The sequence below is a fragment of the Mastigoproctus giganteus genome, chromosome 1, assembly GCF_048544385.1.
Source record: "Mastigoproctus giganteus isolate SK-2022 chromosome 1, ASM4854438v1, whole genome shotgun sequence".
Lineage (NCBI taxonomy): Eukaryota > Metazoa > Arthropoda > Arachnida > Uropygi > Thelyphonidae > Mastigoproctus > Mastigoproctus giganteus.
Window position 1 is genome coordinate 31,316,331 of NC_143575.1, and position 25,900 is coordinate 31,342,230.

General features: G+C 36.9%; 1 protein-coding gene across 1 annotated transcript in view; it reads left to right on the forward strand.

The window, feature by feature from the left end:
- Positions 1–25,900, forward strand: part of Cdk5 (Cyclin-dependent kinase 5) — a 166,600-nt gene that overhangs the window by 98,663 nt on the left and 42,037 nt on the right. Inside the window, exon 7 of the mRNA XM_090379424.1 lies at positions 12,013–12,109. Coding sequence (XP_090235550.1) covers positions 12,013–12,109 — 97 coding nt within the window. The remainder of the gene's footprint in view (positions 1–12,012; positions 12,110–25,900) is intronic.

Sequence of the window (25,900 nt, forward strand, 5' to 3'; positions counted from 1 at the left end):
AGTTCCTTGAGATTCAACAGAGGTGTAGGCCTGCAGCAAACAGCCCTTTCCAGCTCATCCAAAAGATGTTCAATAGGATTGAGATCTGTGGACTGAGTGGGCCACTGCAGCAAAGAAAAGTCATTGTCATGTTCCTGGAACCATTCCATAGTGATGGCGGTGCTTCCATAGCCAAGTGGGCAGGAGCAGCAGTGCGTAGCACACGCTTCTTGATTAGACCGGGGTTCAAGCCCGTGCCCACCAATCCTCGGAAAGGTCAGGGAATCACTACCGCATATCACCGGAGCAATATGGTCTTAGTTGCTAATGCTCCTAAAAACCAAATAACAATAACAACATCCATAGTGATTCGGGCTTTGTGCACCGACACATTATCCTGCTGGAAATAACCATCTGACTGAGGATAAACTGTCAACATGAACGGATACACTTGGTCAGCAACGATGTTTAGGTATGATGTGGCATTCAGACATGCATCTATGGGTATCAATGGACCCAACATGTGCCAAGAAAACATTCCCCACACTATAACACTGCCCCTGCCACCTTGCACAGTAGTCGTCAGACATGACAGGTCCATGGGTTCTCGTTGTTTTAGCCAAATTCTGTCTTCCATCAACATTGATGTACCAGGAACTTTGACTCCTCAGACCAAACAACTGTTTTCCAATCCTCGATAGTCCAGTGCTGGTGTTGCTGTGCCAACAGGGAGTGTGCTCTCTTGTTCTTCATTGATAACAAACATACGCGATGTGGCCGTCAGCTGTTGTAGTCCATTCACGACAAAGTGCGACTAGTGGTCCGTTGCAATATTTCGTTCTGCACACCAAGGTTGTATTCTGACGTGATGTGCGACATTGTGGCCCATCTGTTTGCTGGCGCAATTCTAGCCATCCTCCTCTGACCTCTCTCATCAACAAGCGATTTCCTTCCAAAGGAGTGCTGTTGAGAGGATGTTTTCTGTTCGTTGCACCATTCTCGATACACCCTTGATAGTGCGGGAAAAGTTCAGGAGAACTGCCATTTCAGAGATGCTTTGTCTAGCATGGCTTGCACCTACTGCCATGCCACGTTCGAAGTCCATTAAATCACGCCTTTTCCCCCATTCTTGCTACAGTTTGTACGCTTAACTGATATTAGAAAGGTTATTCTGCTGCATTTATATCCACAACTGTGGGCATGTGACTTGCAACGTTGTGGGTTTTTGGGTTTTGGTTTTAGTTTTATTGGCGCATTAGCAACATTGTGGGACAAACCATTTGTGTGCACAGCAGGGGTACCTAATAAAGTGGTAACACAGTGTATATATACAGGGTTGCTAAATTTAAAGTATCCCTATGTAGAGAGCTCTGGAGCGAGTTCTAAGGCTCATAATGAAGAGAAATGTGGACAACAGGTACAATAAAGAATGCACTCGCCACTTAGTGAAAAAAAAATTAGTTACAAAATTTATCTCTGTATGGCACGTAACTATCTTAGTTACGATTATCCAAATAACTTACATTATTTGCATAATTGTAAGTTATTGCGACAGTGCCACTACTCAGCTCTACTGTACTGTATAAAAGCAAAGCAATCTCTTCAAAATCATACAGCAGATGTTTGCCTGCACTACAGCAGCAATGCCAACAACATTGCAGGAAAAGGTACTATTAGTGAAGCTGTACTATCAGAACAGTAAAAATGCAGCTGCGGCTATCAGAGAATTCCGGCATCAGAAGTGCATAAGGCGTGGACCTATGACTGTTTGTGCTGTCCACAAAATGTGATTGCAAAATTTGAAGCGATAGGACATCTTGGAGTCCAACCAGGTAGAGGTCGAAAATGAGTGGACTCCTCTTGTGTTGAAGATGTGGCTATCACTTTCGTGGATTTATCAAGTCAATCTCCATGTGGTAGTGCAAGTGTGCCAGCTATTTCTCGTGAAGTGGACATGCCATATTCCATAGTAATGCGTCAGGTGTTGCGGTACTATCCTTACAAGATACACATGCTACAGCAGCTAAAGCATGGTGATGCAGATATTCATTTCACATACTCACTTCAGTTTCTGGCACGAATGTCAGTGGATATCACTTGGCCATGGAACATCCTTTGGAGTGATGAAGCCCACTTCTGCTTAAATGGACAAGCGAATACGGACAACTGTCACATTTGGGCAACAGAAAGCCCTCGAGTTATCCAAGAGGTCCCATTGCATTCTCCAAAAGTGACAGTGTGGTGTGGATTCACAGCCACATTCATGATTGGGCCATATTTTTTTGAACAGGTAACACTGAGTGAACTCGGCACCTGTTCCACGACTGGACAGCGATATTATGAAATGTTGGCAAATTTCACAATACCAGAGCTGCAACAACGTGTTTGCCTTCAGGATACCATATTCATGCAAGGCGGTGCGCCACCCCCACATCCACCGTTGTGGATGTGGGGGTGGCGCTAAGGCAACACTAAGGCAACACTTTACAGACGAACAGGTCATCAGCCGTTGTTTCCAGAAATCTTGGCCATCCCGATCACCGGATCTCACCCCATGTGACTTCTGGTTCTGATACACCTGGTTTTTTGAAGAACCAGGTGTATCAGGAAGGATGTCAAACTCTGGCAGATATTCCAGTTGACATGTTACATTCTGCTGTAGAAAATGCTGTTCTTCGAATGGAAACTGTTATTGACCAAAATGGAGGACACATTGAACAATTGTAGCACTGTTCAAATGATTTGTATTGCCACAGTGCCGTATAGTGACAAATTTTGTAACTAATTTTTTTTCCCAATAAATGGCGAGTGCATTCTTTATTGTACCTGTTATCCAAATTTCTCTTCAGTTCGAGCCTTAGAACTCTCTCCAGAGCCCTCTACATAGGGATACTTAAATTTTAACAACCCTGTATATATAGTGATATATTGCAAGAGTGTAGAAGAAAGCTGATAATATTGAATTTACGGTACATGTAAGTTAAAAAGAGATGAGGTAACACTACTATAAAGAACAAGCAGAAAACGAAATGAGGTAAAATATTATAAAATATAAAATAAAATGAGATAAGATAACATTGCCGTATTACTAACAATTTCAGAATCTTCTTCAGAGGTCATCCACCAAAATTATGAGAAAATAGGGCAATATGTAGGCCTCTGTTTGCAAGCATACAGACCATGTCAGATACAGAGGCCTACATATTGCCCTCTTTCTCATAATTTCAGTGGATGACCTCTGATGAAGACACTGAAATTGTGAGTAATACGGCAATGTGTTATCTTATCTCATTTTATTTTATATTTTATATTATTTTACCTCATTTCATTTCCTGCTTGTTCTTTATTATAGTGTTACCTCATCTCTTTTTAACTTCTCATGTGTACCGTAAATTTTAATAATACCAGCTTTCTCCTACACTCTTTCAATATATCACTATTGATACATTGTTTGTGGAGTTTGTTTGCCTAAGCAGTGTCTCTGGTCCATAATACGTAACATTTCACTTTCTCTTTTTCTCTTCAATACTTATCCATTATTTATTATATATATATATATATATATATATATATATATATGCATAATTCTCTAACTCAGATGGAGGGTAATACTTATTCACTATGGAGGGTAATACTTATTCACTGCCCTCTGTAATATACTATTATTTACTCTCTTGTACATGTAATTTTTGTTCGGTATATGTAGTATTTGAAATACAGGAATATTCCACCCATTTATTGTGTACAATGGTATTCCAACTACATTAGAAATAATGGGAAGGAGAGTTACTCTCAGTCTATCTTTATGATAAAAATTATATATCCAACTTCTCTTTGAAAGAAAAGTTTGATATGTAATGTCATAGGCTTTGAAAAGTTCACCTTTTTTTTTTTTTTTTTTTTTATGCCTACCTTTCTAGTATATTGGCTTGAAAAAAAACTGAATCATTCAACAGTTTCATCTCTCCTGCACCTCTGAGCTAATTGGGTTATAAAAGTAATTTCCACGAATAAATATCCCAGTACAGTAATACCCCGAAGTTACGCGATAGGTGGGTCCGACGAAAATCGCGTAAGTCGAATTCGCGTAAGTCGGGGTACAACTTTGCATATAAATACATATAAATTTTGCTCAATTGGGACCAAGTACTAACAAAAACACTAGTTTAGAAGAAAAATATTAATAAAATTGCAGTTCTGTATACATATTAATACAAAATATGTATTAAAAAAACAAATGACTTACGTTAAAAAGTTATTTCGATGTCGATGGCTTCATAAAATCTAACAAATTCGTCTGAAGACACAGCGCCTTCTTTTTTTCACGCAGAATTTCTTCGTAGCAAGCTAATAATTTTTTTTATTCCTTGCTTTGTAGCTATAACGCGTTCTTCGTTGGAGTCTATGTTTTCTAAAATTTTTAAGCCCTTTACAATTGAGCCCTTTTCAATTTTCAACCTGTCAAGTTTGCAATTGTCATGTGCTTTTCGCCGTTGCTTCATTTAGGCCTGTAGCACGTGCAATATCACATGGTCTTTCATTTCGCTCAAAGCGTTTCACAATTTCATATTTTTTCTCTATCGACAGAGGCGGACTGGCCATAAGCCTTACCGGGGCCAGTGTGATTTTGGCCATAAACCATAGTATGAGGCCACTACAAATTTTTCCGGGTAAGAATTTTTGACCCAGTCCGCCTCTGTTTATCGATAATTGCTTTTCTTTTTCTCTCTGAATCTGCAGTGTCTTCACCAGGACGCTTCCTTTTCACACCTTTTAATTAAGTATTTTACTAATTTTTAGGGAATAAAGCACAATTACAAAACGAGGAGGCATGCTTGATACGCATAAACAAAGCTGCGCGCATGTAGCAACTGAATAAACAACACCATAAAGGCAGAGATACACTATTAACACCCCACATTTCTAGGGGTTACTACCATAAAACAATAAAAATCCAGTTGCGTTTCTGCTAGTGAAATCTGTTATAAACTGGTAGTAAACTCGATCTAATTGCATTTGCGATTATACCGATAGCTGGAATTGTGTTGGTTTTTACGTTATTATGGTGAAATGTGTTTTTCCCTTCACTGATATAAAAAACATAAAATCAGCAAAGTTGAATTTTGTTCATCTTTCGCTCTCATTCTCCGCCGTCGCACCGTATATCGATAACATATGAAAAACGATCTTGAAGATAGTGGGCGGCAGCGTTGCCAAACGAAAAAATCAAGAACGGCGTAACTCCGAGTTCGCGTAAGTCGGGGTAGCGTAAGTCGGGGTATTACTGTACTGGGAGTTGATTGCCATGAGTTTAATCATTCAAGTTCCATTGCCAGATATATAAAAAAAACTTGTTCATCCAAATATTGCTTATAGCAAGAATATCCCATGCATAATCAGCTCACTTGAATATCATATGAACTATAATTTGGTTTTGGGGAGAACATTTTTTGCAAACAACTAGGACCTGATTTGCTATTTTTGCAAATTCACTGAGGGAAGTATTAGCATTAGCAGAGGCATATGATGTAAGAGAGCAAGCTTATACAGCATCAGCCAAAAAAAATCCCATTTCACACATCTATTTGCTCTAAAACTTTGTCCAGTTCTTCCTTGAATTTATTTAAGCTATCAACTTCTTCAACGACAGATGAAAGTTTGTTCCAGCAATCAACTACCCATGGCTAAAGGCATCTATTCTCTGACTGTCTTTTCTCAGTTTGAATTTATGCACCCTCAGGTTTGAAATCTGAGCAAGAGGAAAAATCCCATCAGCATTGAGCCTGCTCAAAACATTCAAGGCCTTATACACCTCAATCACATCACCTCGCAGGTGCCTAGTTTCCAGGTGCTGCAATTTGCAGAACTTAAGCCGTTCTTGATAAGAGGATCCCATCGTTCCCCCCACCAATCTTGTTGCTCTTCTCTGTATTCGTTCTAGTAACTCTCCATTCTTCTTAAAATGAGGCCTCCAGACCTATAAACAGTACTCAAAGCGCAGCCTGACCATTGCGTTATACAAAGGGATAATCACCTCCTTATCCCTACCAGCAAAATTCCTGTATATCATTGACAAGACCCCCATGATCTGCTCTGGCAGCCTGTCTGCACTGTTCAGAAAACTTCATATCTGACTGCACACTTACTCCCATATCGTTTTCATTCTTTACCACCCTGAGTGTAGTATCACACAGTTGGTACATTTCTCTGGGGTTACTTCTACCCATATCCATTACTTTGCATTTGTCAATGTTAAACTTCAGCTGCCACCTCTCAGCCCACCTGCCCAGCTTTTCTAGATCCTGTTGCAGCAGCATACTGTCTTTGCTGTACGACCCTGCCAACCTTTGTATCATCTGCAAACTTGGACATTAAGCCTGATATACCTTCATCAATATCATTGATAAATAAACAAAACAACAATTGGCCCAACACTGAACCCTTGGGATCTCCACCAATAACATAATAACATTAGTCCATGAAGAGCAGTGTCCATTAATTGCCACTCTCTGTCATCTCCCACTCAACTGCCCCTTCATCCATTGTGGCAACTTGCCCTTAGTGCCAAGTATATGGAATCCAGGTATATCAAAATTATTTTTTGCATCCAGTTCCTTTGTGACCACATCATAATATCCAATCAAATTGGTCAGACAAGACTTCCCCTTAACAAACCTATTCTGTGTCTGAATTATTACTACAGTCTTGTCTAGATGATCTTGCAATGCCTCCTTAACCAGTGACTCCATTATTTTCCATGGAACATAAGTTACACCAACAGGTCTGTAATTACTTGTGTCACCCTTTGTGAATTGGGATACATTTGCACATTTCCAGTCCATAGAGACCTCCCCCAAGTCCAAGGATGCTCTCATGATTATGACTGTTTGCTTACTTCCTTTGCTGTCTCCTTTAATATAACTGGATAGATCCCATCCAACCCAGGTGCATGGCACCTCCGTAGCCAGGTGGGAAGGAGCAGCAGTGCGTAGGACACGTTTCTTGATTAGACCGGGGTTCGAGCCCATCACCACCAAATACGGAGGATGTGGAAAGGTCAGGGAATGACCACCGCATATCCCGGAGCAATATGGCCTTAGTTGCTAATGCTCCTAAAAACCAAAAACAAACAAACAAACCCAGGTGCTTTTCTTATGTTTAACTTCAACGATTTTTCCTCCACTTTGCTCTCAGTTATTACAAAATCATTAAGGTTCCTGTTAGAGTTTAATTAGCTTCTATTCTCCACTTCCCTACAGAATTCCTCATGTGTAAATGCAAAATACACTGTTGAAGATGCAATGTATTCATCATTATTGCTCATTAATATAGGCTATATATACTTTGAGCAAATATGTGAGACTATTCACAAAGAGACATAATGAACAACAGTAAAAACACAAACATACTAATCGAAAATTGCAGTGGCTCAAAGAAACAGTGCTGATCATAAACAGGTTGGAGGATGGCTTATACCAGCATTCACTTTTACCACTATGACAGATGTACCACTATGACACAACCAGTTACAAATACACAAAATCATTTATCAAAAATGGTGTATAAAATAAAAGCAGGTAACACTTCCTGTAACTGTGTAATTTTTTTTTCACATTATTGTAATAAAATCTTTAATATCCCATAAAATCCCATGTAATTTAATATCCCATGTAAACTAAAAAGTTTACATCTGTGATGATTGCATTTAAATTTCATCATATATTGGGTAATCAGAATAAAAATGGCATGAATTTTTCATTTTTTTGTGTGTGATGACAAAAACTTATAGCACTTAAAACAGTACTTCAGAAAATACTATACCACCTGGAACCTGGAATTTTCTGTGCTCAGTGAAGTGGATTTGCATTTTGAGGTGACATATTTATTATTTTATACTGTTTAGAATGGTTTATACTAATTACTCTACTAAAATTAAGTATATATTATATACATAATTAAATCTATATATATAAATTTTTATATTAAACATGTATGTTCAGTTATAAGATTGTGAAAACTGTCTGGGATTCTGTAGAGTTATATAGAATTAGTAGTTTATAAATAAATAAAGTAAAATAAAACAGTAAACAGAAAAAAATAATTACTGTTTTAATTATTTTTCTATTAATTCATTAATTAAAAATTGGCAAGTTTATATCTTGCTGCAATTTCCACATGCACTGCAATATGCACATTTATTTAATACTGCAGGATGATTCAAAAAATGATATACAAACTTGTATATTCAAAGTTTTATTTCAGTTATTATTATAAATGATAGAGTCAACAATAAAGGTTGAAAATATCCTTCCAAATGCAACCATGAAATCTTTTATTATTATAAATGATAGAGGCAACAATAAATGTTGAAAATATCCTTCCAAATGCAACCATGAAATCTTTTTACCATGCTTGGTAAGACTTGATATAGTTTTTGAAACAATTCACTGGAGCTGAGAAATCAGGTGCAAAAGTGCATAAATACTTGTGCTTCGAGTGATCATGTTTCAAGCTCATGTGACTACTCGTGTGTGACTACTTCGTATGGTGCTAATTCTTGTATTCTTTCTGTCTTGTGAACTCCTCTGACCATGTGATCATCCTGGAGTATAAACAGAAAATTTATTTATTTCTCTTTGATATTTCTGATTTATTATTGACTTTTAATTCCTGGAATATGTAGGGGCCATTAATGTACATCACTCCTCTTATGTAATGCTAAAGATAACAGTGAGGATTATGGCAGCAACAAATTTTTGGAAATATGGCATCTGCGAAAACAAAATGCAGCATTCATAAACAAAACATAAGGGTGAGTGACCAAAGGCATAATATAATAACAAAATCAAAGCTTGCTAGAAAATAGTAGTACTAGTAGCAAATGATGCAAGTAAGCAAGCTTAAATAGCATCAGTCAAAAAAAAAATGCACGCTTCACTCATCCATACCCTCCAGGAATATGTCTAGTTCTTCCTTGAATTTATTCAAACCATCCACTTCCACAACAACAGATGGAAGTCTATTCCAACAATCAATCCCCAGCTGAAGGCAAACGTCTGCACATATATCCTGCAACCATCCTTCCTCGACTTAAATTCATGCCTCCTCATGTGTATAGTCTCAGCAAGAAGAAAAAGAATGCCATTCACATTCAGCGTACTCAGTCCATTTAAAGCCTTAAACACCTCAATCAGATCTCCCTGCTGGTGCCTAGTCTTCAGATGCTGCAGTTTGCAGAACTGAAACCTTTCTTGGTAGAGCACCACCCTTTTTTTCCCCTTCGCCACCCTGGTTGCCCTTTTTTGCACCCGTTCCAGCAGATCTACATCCTTCTTAAAGTGAGGCCTCCAGACCTGTATACAGCACTCAAGATGTGGCCTAACCATGGCCTTCTACAAAGAGATGATCACCTTATTTCTGCTAGCAAAGTTTCTGTATATTATTATTATTATTATTATTATTATTACTAGCCATATAGTGCAAGGAAGCCTGAGGCTTATGCTGCACCAGCTAAAAAAAAATTTCTGAGTTACCCTGAGAGAGAGAGAGAGAGAGAGAGAGTCAGAAGTAGAAGGGAATCACCAAGAAAGAGAATCATTGAGAAAACCACTTGAACCAAGATATCATGGAATGAGCAATGCCACTGTTGCAACCAGAATTGAATTTTATCAAGTTGACAGTGATAAATTAATATTTCGAATTTTGAATCGCCATGTATCAACTATCTAGCCTGCAGTATCCCAGTTGATTGATATGTATGATCTGGTGATGTATGTTTGGGCTTTACTCGAGAATGACAATTTATGCTGGCAGCAGTTTTTCAATGTATGTTCTGTTGGTCTCTAGGAAGGTTTTACATCTCATTCTAATTCCATACCCTCAATTACTAGCTAGAGAAATATATATTAAATGAAGTTGTGCTATGTTTTGGATGTTTAAGGATCACTTGCGAAGGAAAATACCAGATAGACATCATATTTTCAGCATATGTTTAGTCCTTTCTCCCCTTCCCTCATCCCACTTCATTTTGAAACATTGCTAGAAATTTGGAATAGCAAATAATCCTTTTCAAAATTTCAGTATTTATTTAAAATATTCTGAGGAACCTTTGTACCAGATTTCATTTTGATATTTCCCATCTTCCCCTTAAGAAGTACTGCTACACAAATTCCACCTTATTACTACCCATCATGTAACTTCACTAGGTTAAGTTGTGATAAATACTAGTTGAGAGCATTATAGAAGTTTTTAATACCTGGGGTATGTTACTTTGTAATCAAACATGCCTGGAATGTAATGCAATGCATATATTACTTAACATGTTCTTTTACATTGATTATTTGAGAATGTGGATTAGTCAGGATAGTGATCTTTCATCATGTTATTTGAAATTGAAGAATGAAAGAATTTGATGTTACTGTTAACATAATATGCAGATTGAGAACTTCATCTCTCTGGTTTGTGTACTAGGTTGCTTAATTTAAATAAGCATTTGTTGTCCAAGTAGGTAGAAAAGCAATTAAAAAGAATAAATCTTTGCCATAGGCTTGAAAGGCTGACTTCTGTGATGCAAAGACTTTTTTTTTTTAACTGAAATATTTATAAATTATAAAAAAAATTTATTAAAATTGAATGTATGTTTATTTATAATATTAAAATCTCAACTTTTAGGGTCCAACCTTTACATGAGTCAGAGATAAGTTTTACACAAGTCTTTTTATGCCACAAGTTAGGGAATGAGATTTATGCTGCCCAAGTATTATGCAGGTCTATATGGTAAGTCCTTGTTGACATCTTTATTTTTAGATTTATGTTTTTGTAGGTGTACTTGAATATTAGTTAATATATTACAAATGGAAAATATATATATATATATTTTTTTTTGTTCTGTTTGAATTTGTGTTATGAGCATACTTAGATAGGTGTCATTCTTATAAATTGTGAAATTCAGTTTATTAGGTAGAAATTTGGGCCTATGATTTAATGTTGCTTTCTGCAATACCAGGCAAAATTAAAATGTTAAGTTCTTGTTTGTTAATTAAAATGTTAATATACACTTAAAAATATGGGATAGGTTCAGAGAAATTTTCAGCCTCATGAACTGCTGCATTTACAGTAGATTACATAAATATTGAAATTTGCCACCCCTGTGAAGTGTTTTGTTTTAACTGTTTAATGCTGATTACTATTGTAGAGTTTTGTCCATATAAATATATATATTTATTTACTTACACAGATGTGTTCCGTATATATTCATTGAGGGTGTGAATGATGGGATGCACTCAAAATAACATTGTTCTTGAAGAAAAGTCTCTTTAAAAATAAACAACTAAAAAAATGAAAGAAAACAGTTTAATTTGATATGCCAATTAATTTTAATTGTAACATTATTTGTGGCTGTGGAAGGAAAATTTGTCAGGCATTGTATTTTATTTTTGCTTCATTTGAATAGTATATTATTCTACATGCTGTAGTTCATCAATATATAACAATTTTGTTACATAATGATTATCATATTACAAAGGAGTCCTCAGCTAATGTGATTGAGACATCCAATTATGTGTTTATGGAAATTTCAGTTTTTTTTTGTTGTTGTTCTTGCAAAAATTGATAATTTCATTCCATAGATGGATACTCATTTTTAATGAATTCCATACTGGAGCTTATGATGATTTATAATGGTTAAATGGATAGGTGGTGCATTTTATTTTAGAGAGGTTTGTAAGCGAACGTAGTAACAGTTTATTAATTGTACTTTTCGGTCTTTCCATCTTCTGTGTATATTACAAAAGTTTGAAATAATTCTGTACATTATGAGATAAATTTTTGTAGAAAGTAGCTTTTGATATTAGTTTGTTTCCTTTTTCCTTCAATTTTATTGATTTAATTTTGCCTGTCAGCTCCTTCCTCAGGCAACCTGCTCTGCTGGTTTCCGTTTAACATTTTCAGGTTGCTAAATTAGACCTTAAATTTTGTTTGTTTTCATTCTTAGCAGATCATGCTATAAGCTTGTTTAATCCCCCCCGCCTTTAGGTTGTCACCTTGTGGTACCGGCCACCTGACGTTCTGTTTGGCGCAAAGCTATACACTACCTCCATTGATATGTGGTCTGCAGGATGCATATTTGCAGGTATGCCAAAGAGTATAATATGACATTGGTTAAGTATAGTTAGCATTTATTTTAAAATAAGAGATTTTAAAGAAATTTTTGGTTTAATATTGCATATATTAAAATAAATTTATCATAAATGTAGTACTTTAACATTGCAAGTATGCTGTAACAAATGTAAAAACCAAAAAGAAGTCTAAAACAAGAGAGTTGGATATGCAATACATTTATATGCCTGCCAAGTCTTCCAATTTAGTCTGAAGTTTTCCAATAACTGGGTTTGTCATCCAGTTTTTAGTCAAGTTTGTTATTTTTCAAATATGCAAACGCAACTTTTTTTCTTTTCTTTTTTTTTTTTTTTTTTGTTACAGACCTACAGAATTTAATGTTACCTGAATCTGTCACATAGTCACTGGTGTGTGCATACAGTATTAGGTGAAATCTATATATGGTAGACTATACTGTACACTTTAATAGATGTGTTTACATATTTGCTTCTTTCAATAAAGATTTAACTTTTAATATATATTTTTTTTTATTTGTTTGTTTTTTTTTTGGTTTTTTTTTTGTAAGAGTATTAATGGTGCATTTAACTGGAACGGGTGTGGAGAAGGGCTTGTTTTGTTTGTTTGTTTGTTATTTGGTTTTTAGGAGCATTAGCAACTAAGGCCATATTGCTCCGGGATATGCGGTGGTCATTCCCTGACCTTTCCGTATCCTCCGTATTTGGTGGTGATGGGCTCGAACCCCGGTCTAACCAAGAAGCGTGTGCTACACACTGCTGCTCCTTCCCACCTGGCTACAGAGGCGCCTGTGGAGAAGGGCAACCAGACTGGTGAAGGGAACAAAGGGGTGCTTTACCTAGAAAGGCTTGAATTCTGCAAATTGTAGCATCTGGAGACTAGGCATCTGCAAGGAGATCTGATTGAGGTGTTTAAAGCCTTGAATGGGTTGAGTAAGCTGAATGTTAATGGCATTCTTCCACTTGCTGAGACTACATACATATAGGGGAAAATTCAAGTTGAAAGATGGTTGTAGGATAGATGTGTGGAAGTTTGCCTTCAGCCAGCGGGTGGTTGATTGTTGGGATAGGCTTCCATCTGTTGTGTTGTGGTAGTGGATGGGTTGAATAAATTCAAAGAACTAGACAAATTCTTGGACGGCACAGATTGGTGAACTGTATAGTTTTTTTTTTTTTTTTTTTTGACTAATGCTATACAGGGTGTCTCAAAAATATTGGTACAAACATTTAGGGGAGGTAGGTAACATCTAAAGGAATGTGAATCGCATAGGAACCCATAACCGGAAATGTCAACCTTAATTCGGTAGCCGGCACTGTTCATCAGTTTGCGAGAGTGAAAATTTCTGGTTTACTCATTCAAGCAGTAGTCGCTGCACGAAGAGCATGCATCGATATACGAACTGTGAGCTGGCAGACATGTACCTAGTGTATGGATTAGCAGAGGGCAATGGACGAGTTGCTCAACGAATTTATGGAGAACGCTTCCCAGACAGACATGTACCGGACCACCGTTTGTTTGTGCATGTGCATCAAAATTTGTGTGCTTATGGGTCATTTAGAGGTAACAGGAGTAGTGTGGGCAGACCACGTTCGACGCGAACTCCCACCATGGAAGAAAGTGTGTTGAATGCCGTCCAGAATAATCCTACTACCAGCACACATGCCGTTGCCTCTGCCTTAGGAGTGTCTCGTTGTCGTGCCAGATACAGCAGATTGTCAGATACAGCATATCTGGCACGACAATTCCTTACACCCCTTTCATCTCCAAAGGGTTCAGTTACTGCTCCCCCAAGATCATCCTGCATGTGTGGCTTTTGCACATTGGTTTCTCCAAGAAAATGTTCAAGACTTGAATTTTCCAGCGTATGTTTTGTTCACGGATGAGGCTTATTTCACTCGGGAAGGCTTATTCAATCAGTATAATGCTCATGTGTGTGGGCTTATGACAACCCACACGGTGTGCGCCCCCATGCGGCACAACATCGCTTCGCAATAAATGTGCGGGCAGGTATGGTCGGTGACTGCTTAGTCAGCCCATACCTGTTACCATCCTGCATGAACTCCGCTAAATATCGGATCTTTCTTGAACAAGTTCTACCAGGGTTACTTGAAGTTGTTGCAGCAAATGTGAGACGCAACATTTGGTTTCAACATGACGGGGTGCCTGCCCATTATGGAAGGTGTGTTCGTGACCATTTGAACAGGCGTTTTGTGCATCGATGGATTGGCCATGGTGGACCCATTGCCTGGCCCCCACGCTCACCTGATTTATCGAGCCTTGATTTCTTTCTGTGGGTGCCCTCAAATCTATCGTGTATGAATTGCCTGTGGAGACGGAAATGGATCTCATGGCGAGACTTGTCTGCGCTGCTGCTACTGTCAAAGAAACTCCAGGTGTGTTTGACCGTGTCCACCAATCCATGCTGCGTCGGTGTCATGCATGCATCGCGTCTCATGGTGGAACCTTCGAGCATCTGTTGTAATATCATGAAATGCATCATCTCATACTACATTGTTAATATTATGTCAAATAAATGCTTGCCACTAATTACTGTCTTCTGTAATTTCTGGTTCTTGTGCCTCTGCTACTACTTTCCCGTGACGTTTCCGGTTATGGGTTCCTATGCGATTCACATTCCTTTAGATGTTACCTACCTCCCCTAAACGTTTGTACCAATATTTTTGAAACACCCTGTATAAGCTTGCTTTCTTGCATCATTTGCCATTATTGCTACTACCACCACTAATCACTACTATGGGCTCACTTCGAATGAAGAAATTCAGAGAAACGGTTTTGGCAAGAACAATTATGTCTACTGTTTTCTGGGACAGAAGAGCTGATTTTTTGGTAGAATTTATATTGCAAGGAAGAATGAATACTGCAAGACTTTACAGAAATGATGGCAAGTCATTCTCTGAGGGCATTTATTTATTGCTTGATAAGGAACTTTGCCAGCAGGGAAAGGAGGTGGTTATTCATTGTATAAGACAGTGGGTAAGCTACATCTTGAGTACTACATGCAAGTCTGGAAGCCCCATTTTCAGAAAGAAGTAGATCTCTTGGTATGGCTACAGAGAAGAGCAAGCAGATTAGTCAAGAACTCAAAGGAGTACTCTTACCACAAAAGACTTTGGTCCTGCAAATTTCAGTGAGTGGAAACTAGTCACTTGCAGGGAGACCTGATTGAAGTATTTAAGCTTTAAATGGATTTAGTAAATTTAATGATAATGATGGTTTTCTAACACGTTCTCGGACAATGCAGACAAGGGGACATAAACTTAAATCAAAAAAGGATGGCTGTAGAATAGATGTCTGAAAATTGCTTTCAGCCAGAAAGTAATTGACTATTGGAACCAGCTATCATCTGGTGTTGTGGAACTGAGTAGTTTGAATAAATTTAAGGAAAAATTAGGCATATTATTTAAAGGGATGGACAGATGAGGTGGGATAAATTTTTTTTCAACTGATGCTATATAAGCTTGCTTCCTTGCGTCTTTTGCTAGTATTACTACTACTAATTATTAATAATGCAAGACTTCATTTTGTTTTTCACATGGAAGAACTGTTGACACAGTTTAGCTGGGAAATATTTAACCGCTTGCAATATAGCCTAGTGATTACCATCTTTTTTTTTTTTCTTTTTTTTCTTTTTTTTTTCCTCTCATTTGAAGGAGTGTATGGCCAGGAAAAAAAAATTTATGATGACAAAGAAGCAAAAATTGAAGTTAAAAATTGCTTGAAAGTTGAAGTGATAGACTTTTATGAAGGGAATACAAAAATTGGTACCTAGGTATGATATGACAAATATTTAACATAGAAATATAGTGAAATATGTAACCCGAATAACTTTTGAATAAAATTTGTTTCCTGATATTTGTGTAGTTTGCAGGTGGTTTGCTTTCTGAACTCTGAACCTTACTTTCTGAACATGCCTCATATATAAGTGATTTATTTTTTATAAGAGAATTTGTTTGTGAATGATTAGATTACTTTGAATTTGTTGAGCAGTGTGATTGTGCTCTGGTAACTGATTTGCATAAATTGGTATGGTGTGGCATAGTCAACTTCATCCAGATCATGGAACCTGAAGATTTGTATTAATTAACAAATACTATGTACAGAATGAATGAATGAATGAAAAAAAACAGACAATCAGTTTCATAGCATTCCTGCTAAAAAGCTGGATCTCTATTAAAGTCTTTCATTTCTAAAAGTTGGCAGGCGTGCATTTATTAATCTGTCAGTCACCAACACACCCATGCTGTTTCACACTGAAATAGTAAGCTGTCCACTGCACAGAACAGCATACTGTCTCGGCTGTGGTGAGCCTGATTACATCTGCCCTAAACAATTCCTAGTTGTGACCGACAAACTAAGCACCTTACTAGAACTTTTTTCAGACCAATGAATTTCTAAGAAACATATTACTGAACTAATGATATTCTATTCTATAATAATAATAATATTCTGAAATAAAATATTATTATCCATTTTCAGACAGTGGAGCTTTGATATTCTGTCTGTAGCTAGAGAAATTTTCAGTAACATCACAACTGAGTTGCTTTTGAGAGTAGTAATATAATTATTTTTTACAGAATTATGTGATATTTTATTTTATCAAATTTGAAAAATCCCAATGTTTCATATATTTAGACATCCCTCTCAGTATACTGAATTATTTTTGAAATAGTAATTTGTTTGAAATGATTACTTCAAGTTATCCTAGCATTATTGCATGTGCCTATAATTAACGATGTGTATGTATGGAAAAAGATCTATTCTTGTGGCAGAGTCCTCCATATTGGAATAGTGGTTTCACCACCTCTCTTTCATTTAGAGAGGTCTGGACTCAAATCCCATAAGCAACTGGAGGAATTCTTATTCCTTTTCAGCTGAGGCCACAGTTAACTAATTTGGGCCAGAGAGAATAGAGTTCAGTATATAGTGGATTGTGAACTGTTGTGCTATGACTAAAGTAGTTGATGCATCAAGGAACTGCCAAAACAATAAACTAACAAACTCTTTGGCAGGATTCCACTGTCTCTTTGCTTTTACCTTTCCTTGAACAAAAACTGCTTAGTTAAAATATGTTTTAACTTTCTTAACTTATACCTTGGTTGAATTTCAAATAGTTTCCAGTTATTACATTCTTCCATGAATAAATATTTTTTCACGTTAGGGTAACTAGGAATAGGAATAGGAGCATGTATACCAATGCTAGAAGTATAGTAAATAAATTTGATGAATTTGAAGTATTGGTCAAGACATCAAAGGCGGATATTGTTGGGATAGCAGACACGTGGTGTCACACAGATATAAGGATGCAGAACTGGAATTTGGGGAGTACCATGTGTACAGAAAGGATAGACAGGATAGAAAGGGAGGTGGTGTTATGCTGTTAATTAAGAAAAACATAAAATCAAAAGAAGTGCACCTAGTTGATATAGATGAACAGTGCACTGTTGAGTCAGTTTGGTGTGACCATAAGCACTGCGAAGCAAAAATAAGAGTAGGAGTGTGTTAATGACTCGAATGAGTACAATGAACAATTATACAGAGAAATAGAGTAGGCCAGTAAATCAGAATGTCGTATAATGGGGGATTTTAACTTCCCAGATATTGACTGGAACTTGTGGATTGGTCACTCACACATTAGTCAGACTTTTGTGGATTTATTGGATGATTGTTTTCTGCAGCAGCATGTTTGAGAGGCAACCAGAGAGAGTAATACTCTTGATCTGGTTATTAGCAGTGATCATTCGTGTATTAAGAATTTGCAGATAAAGGAACCACTAGGTGGCAGTAATCACAGTGTACTGATGTGGGATTTACTTAAAGATATAATTACCATCAGGGGTAAAGGAAAGGGTTTTTGCTTCCGTAAAGGTGAGTACAGTGGTCTCAGAAAGTTTTTAAATTCTGTACAGTGGGATAAACTGACGATGTTACCAACAGTAAATTCTAAGTGGGAAGCATTCAAGGAATTAATCGTGGGTGCTACTAAAAGTTTCATACCTATTAAGAAATATTGTTCAAGGTTTAGGCCTAAATGGTTATCAAATGAACTAATGAGACTTGTAACAGAGAAGAAAAATGCATGGGATGCATATAAATTATCAAGCAACTCAGAAGCCTATGGCAGATATAAGCTAGTCTGTAATCAGGTCACAAAGGAGGTTAGGCAGGCGAAGGCAGATTACGAGAAATTCTTGGCGAAAGATGCTAAGAAAAACAGCAAGGATCTCTTTACTTATATAAACTCTAAAAGGAAGGGGATGAATCTGATTGGTCCATTTGATATCGATGGATCGACTGTTGTTGATCCTGCCCAGATAGCAAACAAACTGAATGAGTATTTTGCATCTACATTACACACGAGGAGTTATTAAGGTTTGGAAATGGCAGAAGATTATCAAATTGTAGCAGGATACTTAATGATTTTGTAATAACAGAGAGCAAAGTGGAGGAGAAATTGTTGAAGTTAAACGTAAGAAATGCACCTGGGGTGGATGGGATCTATCCAGTTATATTAAAGGAGGCGGCAAAGCAACTAAGCAAACCCATGGCCATAATTATGAGCGCATCCTTGAACTCCGGGGAGGTTCCCACGGACTGGAGATGTGCAAATGTATCCCCAATTCACAAAGTGGGATCGAAGGGTGACACGAGTAATTACAGACCAGTTAGTTTAACTTCTGTTCCGGGTAAAATAATGGAGTCACTGGTTAAAGATGCATTGCAGGATCATCTAGACAAGACTGCTGCAGTAATTCAGACACAGCATGGGTTTGTTAAGGGAAAGTCTTGTCTGACAAATTTGATAGGATATTATGATGTGGTTACAAAGGAACTGGATGCAAAAAATAATTTTGATACCATTTATTTGGATTTCAGGAAAGCTTTTGACACTGTTGCGAATGAAAGACTATTGTACAAATTGGAGCAGAGTGGTATTAAGGGTAAGTTGCTACAATGGATAAAAGGATGGTTAAGTGGGAGAAGACAGAGGGTGGTAATCAATGGGTGCTGCTCTTCGTGGACTAATGTTATTAGTGGAGTCCCAGAGGGTTCAGTGTTGGGTCCACTGTTGTTTTGTATATTTATCAATGATATTGATGAAGGTATATCAGGCTTAATGTCGAAGTTTGCAGATGACACAAAGGTTGGCAGGGTTGTTAATGACAGTAATGGCAGTGTGCTACTGCAACAGGATCTAGATAATTTGGGCAGATGGGCTAAGAAGTCGCAGCTGAAGTTTAACCTTGACAAATGCAAAGTACTGCATATGGGTAGAATTAACCCCAGAGAAACGTACCAACTGTGTGGTACTACACTTAAGATGGTAGAAAATGAAAAAGACCTGGGAGTAATTGTGCAGGCAGATATGAAGTTTTCTGAGGAACTGGACAGGCATTTGGAGGGAATGGTGTGATTTTTTTTTTTTTTTTTTTTTTTGGCTGATGCTGCATAAGCTCATACACATGCTTTCTTGCATCACGTGTCGCCACTACTGCTACTACTACGTGTCCATTTCTTTAAAAATCTGAACATGTGATTTTTGAGTATAACAGCACATGAGGTTAATGGCTGTTTTTTTAAATGGATGGCCCATAGCTGCTTCATTTTATAAATGTGTGGGAAGTAATTCAGGAAGCACAGCAGAACCTATAGGATACAATTGCAGTAGAATTCCAGTTATCCGAAATGTCAATTATCCAAATTTTTTTTCACTTTTATTTCCTTTCAAAGAAATTGGCACATTTAATATTTAGCTGTAAGCAATAAAATTGTCACATGAATACCATAAAATATGATTTCACTTGTATAAAGTATGGATGAAGCAAAGGAGAGTAAATTTGATCCAATCATTTCTGTGTAATACCAACAATGTTAATATGATGCATAAATACTTCATTGTAAAAAAAAAAAAAAAACTGCAAATTAACCATTTCCAACTTTTTTTTTTTTTTTTTTTGTAGTCATATTTGAACCCCTTAGGGGTTTGGTTTTTTTTTTTTTTTTTTTTATACTTGTTATTATACAGGAAACCTGCCAAACTCTTTGGCAGAAATTAGAAGGTGATTATCCCTTTGTATACAGCAATTAGAATTCTAGCAAGGATTAGAAGGCGATTATCCCTTTGTATACAGCAATGGTCAGGCCACACCTTGAGTTCTGCATTACGTGTCTGGAGTCCTCATTTTAGGAAGGATGTAGAGCTGCTGGAACGAGTACAGAGAAGGACGAGATTGGTGAGGGAAACAAAGGGGGTGCTCTTACCAAGAAAGGTTTAAGTTCTGCAAATTGCAGCATCTGGAGACTAGGCATCTGCGAGGTGATCTGATTGAGGTGTGTAAAGTTTTGAATGGTTTGAGCAAGCTCAATGTTGATGGAATTCTTCCTCTTGCTTAGATTATGCACTTGAGGTGGCATAAATTCAATTTGAGGAAAGACAGTTGTCGAATAGATATGCTGCCTTTAGCCAGCAAGTGGTTGATTGCTGGAACAAACTTCCATCTGTAGTGTAAGTTGATAGCTTAAATAAATTCAAGGAAGAACTGGACAAACTTTTTGAGTGAATGGGAAGTGGTGTTTTTTTTTTGCTGATGCTGTATAAGCTTGCATTCTTGCATTGTATACCACTACTAATGCTATTAAATTGTTATTTGTATAGTCCCTTGATTTGGCTCAGCATAAACTGGGGTTTACCCTTACAATTTGAATGCTGTGCTAAATTCTTTGGACAATTTAATAGCAATGCACAAAATTAGATACAGAACATGAACTGCATGTCAGTTACAGGCTGTTTTTGTAATAATCCAGGTTATCACTTTTTCATGGGTGATGAAACAAAAAAATACAACCTCATAATCTGAAATAAACAAGGGGGGGGGGAGTTCTATCATTAATATATCAGAAACTGGCAACTGTGTATCAGTGATTTATTTGAAGCAATGATAGTCAAAACAGTACAATTTGAGAGATACTCTTTCTATTTATTTATTGTGTTATTTAGTTATTTTTAATCTGTTTATTTTCAGAAATGAATAGTTGCTATAGTGATGTATACTCATGCATTTCTTTATATGTAAATATCAGACCAAGATGTATTTCTGTATTTTCTTGTTTAAATAAAATAAATAAAAAAAATTCTTAATCTATCACGCAGCCTAGATTAACGAGAATTTTTAAAAAAAGAAGAAAAAAAAAGTACAGTGCTGTATTGCAACAAGATCTAATGCAGTACGGGTAACCCTCGTATAACATGGTTATTGGGTTCAGTAAAATATCATGTGCGAAACCATGTTATATGGGACTACGAAAAGTACAAAATGGGGGGGGGGGGGTTACATTCCAAAGGCTGACAAAAATACGCTATTTCGCCATGTTAACAAAAATACACCATTTTAGATTTCTTGTATCTTCTGCTCTCTTTAAAAAATCAGTAATCTGGGTTTGTTTGCTTTTGCTTGATAAATCTTTGTGAATTTCATCATGTGGAACTAAGCATTTTTGAAGCTCCCTTTTAAACTTTGGGCTCCTTTCATTCAAGAATCTGCATTCAAAAAATAAGATTCTAATTGTGTGGCTAGCTTAGCTTAACTGTAAAATTTGGAAGTTTAGAATTTTCATCTGCAATATCATCATCTGAATTGATTTGATTTTATGCCATTTGCTTTTATTTTATTTTATTTGATGCCATTTGCACCAGATCCACTACACCAGCTTCTTTTTCTACCAGTAATTCTTGAACGTCTTCAATAATTCTGTCTTTTTTTTGTTTTTTTAGGAGCATCGGCGACTAAGGCCGTGTTAATCTGTGTATATTGTCTTATAAATTGAGTGTGCCCTGAGGTCAATTTTCTGTTTTGCTGGACGAAAAAACCGAGTTTCCGGGAGAAAAAACCATGCTGCCCGAGCCAGACTAACTCAGCCATGTGAAGAGGACCCATAAAAATTCCTCCCTTCATCGACGGGATTTGAACTCTGCTCTTTTCTAGCCGGTGTGGGGAGGAGGGCGATTCTATGAACTTTGCTACCCACGAGTGCTTCAGTAGTCATATCATCAAAACTTTCCCCTCCTACTGACGTAGCAAGGCACTGATTCCATTTTCTTCCCATTCAATCATATTTCCAGAATGATCTGACTGTGGCCATACATTTTTCCACACACATTTAATGTTGACGGTTTTACTTCTTTGAGCAATAAAGCCATGATTCTGATACAGTCCACAATTGAGAAATGTTTCCATGCCTCAATTACTTCAATAGATTCAGAATCAATTTTTTCCAAAATCCATTGTAACAATTTTCTGATGGAATGAGTTTTAAAGGTAGATAATGCCTTGATCTAATGGCTGAATGAAAGAAGTTGTATTAACCCAGTACAACTGTGGCCGTAGGAACATAATTTCAATGTTTGGATGACTTAAATCTTTTGGATGGCCTGGTGTGCTGCTATCCAATAATAATAAAACTTTGAAATCTAGATTTTTCCACAAGTTCAACAAGTACAAGTTCAATAGCACAGAACGTAACACGGGAATTTCCCAACAAAAAAAAAATACACAGATTTCTCAATATATATATATATTTTTTTTTTGACTAATGAGTCAACAGCAGGGATTCAAAAAGAGTGGAAACATTGAAAAATTACATCCAACATAATAGCCAGGTTTTCCCCGCACAAAAGCTCAAAAATGCCCCGTTATGTGAGGTTTACTGAAATTTTCTATGTTAGAGTGAAATTGCATAAGTACCATTTTGTACGAGGATTGCCGCAGTTTATCAATTGTATTAGAGCGAAACTGTGTTGTAGAAGTACCATGTTACACAGGGGTTGCCTGTACTTTACATTTGTCAATGGCAATTGAGGTTTAACATTGACAAATGCAAAGTACTGCATATGGGTAGTAATCCCAGACTAATGTACCTGCTGTTTGGTACTACACTCGTGGTAATGGAAAATGAAGACGTGCAGTCACATATGAAGTTCTCTGAGCAATGTAGACATGCTGCCAGGACATCACATGGGTTTTGTCTATGATATACAGGAATTTTGTTAGCAGGGATAAGTAGGAGATTATTCCATTGTATAAGGCAATTGTCAGGCCACATCTTGAGTACTGCATACAGGTCTGGAGGTCTCATCTTACGAAGGATGTAGAGCTGCTGGAGCAGGTACAGAGAAGGGCAACAAGATTGGGGAGGGGAACAAAATATGCTCCTACCAATTTCTCTTCTTTTTAACATGGTCAACGCAGTCAATTGATGCCTTAGATGCAACAGCACTTATTCCTTCTTCCAGAAGTGTGTTTTAATGTCAAAAATTTTCCAGGTGGTTTTATTGGATTCAGTTTGCAATAAGGCAAATGAAAAGAGCAAAATAGCATTATTAGGTCTTAAATATAGGTCCAAATACTTACTGGATTTGTCTTTAACGTAAGTACAGTCTGTCATTTATAAACTTTATGTGAAATAATTTTTGTTATATAATGAGAGACAGACTGGGTCAGAAATTCTTACCTGGGGAAACAAATAGAAGCTACTGGAGGTCAGAGTGTAATACTGAAAAATCACACCAGCCTCCATCGGCCTCCCAGGTTTCCCAGTAAATCTTATGGCTAATCTGCTGTTTGTTTGTTATTTGGTTTTTAGGAGCATTAGCAACTAAGGCCATATTGCTCCGGGGATATGCGGTGGTCATTCCCTGACCTTTCCGCATCCTCTGTATTTGGTGGGCACGGGCTCGAACCCCGGTCTAAGCAAGAAGCGTGTGCCGCGCACTGCTGCTCCTGCCCACCTGGCTACGGAGGTGCCAGCCAGTCTGCCTCTGTATATAATTGAATAACTGTTCATAAGTTTAAGTACTGTGTGATAAACCAAAGTCACGAATTTTGAAAAATATATGCTATTTCATCTTCGTTATGGGTGTTTGTGTTCTTGTGAGGATCATTGGAAGTGTCTAGCTTGCCATAAAAGGAATGAATAAACTGTTATATAACATAATGACCTCCAAGGGCTGTACTCTGGATAGAATGTTCTCTCATCTTTTCTATACCATCTCTTCTGACTGGTTCCTCTAACCACTCTTTTACGGCATGAATAGGCCGACCGGGCTAGCCGAGTGGGTAAAGTACCTGCCCGGCAACCCAAAGGTCGCGGGTTCGATTCCCGCCTCGGGCTTGGATCAAAGTACTACAAAAACCTTGGGAGGTGCAATATGGCCACAGACGCCGATGCGCCAACAACTACCAAATCAATCAATCAATCAATCAATCACGGCATGAATAATATTATTATTTGTCCCAAGGTAAATTTAAATTATTTTTTCAATGTAGGAAATGGCTAATAACCTGGAGAGTAAGGAAAGTGTGACATAAGTTCATATTGTTGCTTCTCTTCATGGTTACCTGAGCATCATTACTTGGAACAAGTCAGTGTCTTTGCTACGTATTATAACCCAATCCAATGGTCTTTCAAATTCAAGTCATGAACAACATCAGTGGTTTTTTTTTTTTTTTTTCCCAGTTAACACGGTCACAGATCTTCCAGAATTGGTTCATCTTTGATGACTCTTGTAACCCAGTTCTTGATATTACTTATGATGGCTAATTATTGTGTAATGTCCAGTATTGCTAATGCGAAGCTAATTATGCTGATAGTAAATTTTTTTTTTTTTTTTTTTTTTTCTTGTTAGTTGTTGGCGCATCAGCTTCTATGGTCATAATGCACCTCCCAAAGTTTTTGCATTTTACTGTGATCCAAGCCCGAGGCGGGATTCGAACCTGCGACCTTTAGGTTGCCAGGCAGGCACTTTACCCATCTGGCTTTACCCAGTTGGTGATAGTAAACTGATTATACCATTAGTATGCTACCTGTGTCATCATAGAAGTGTCATCTGTATGTGATGACATTATAAGTCTACCTGATTATGTTATTTACTTATTAATAAATAACATTCAAGTTTCTAAATAATATAATCATGGTTGTGTTATTATTATCATTATGATAAAAATTTTGTTCGGATTCTAAATTGATATTAATTGTTCTGTGTATAAATATATTTTGCTTACATTCAGTTATTAGTAATTTGACTTGTAATATTTAATTGTGATATCTCACTGTATTGGAATGGAATACTCAGATATATATTATACTCTTTTCTGGTCTGTACTCTCATGGGAAGATTCCAAACAAATTACAATTTCATATCTCCCACCCTTCTGATGTAGTTTTACGTTTTCTGAAAAGTTAATGTGGCTTCTAGTTTTTGATAAGTTTACTTTTCTTCTGATTTTTAGTCAAGTTTGTGTTATTTTTCAAATATTCAACTAATATTTCTTTAGCCTAAATATAGAAACCATGTGCCAGTATAAGTATGCAGTTTACAACATTAGGTGAAAAAATATGTATGGACTTCATATATCATAATCTTTGACAGGTATTTTTACATATTTAATTTTTATTATAAAAATTTATCTTTTAATTTCAGTGCTTGTTTTTTGTAATTACCATTAACAACTCAGTGGAGTTTAACACACTACCGTTACTGATTATTGTATAGGTTATTTGATATTCTCTGTTGTGGCTTATCGTTGTGTTTGTTATTAAAAGAGTGTCGGGTTAGTTTAAATATGTATGTCTTTGTTTTTTTAAGAGAATTTGTGAAGGAAGATTAGGTCTTTGAATTTGTTGAGCAATGTGACTGTGCTGTTTTAATCAGTTCATGTAAATTAGCAGGATGTGCTGTAGTCAACTTTGTGTAGTTCATGGAACATCTGTTAAA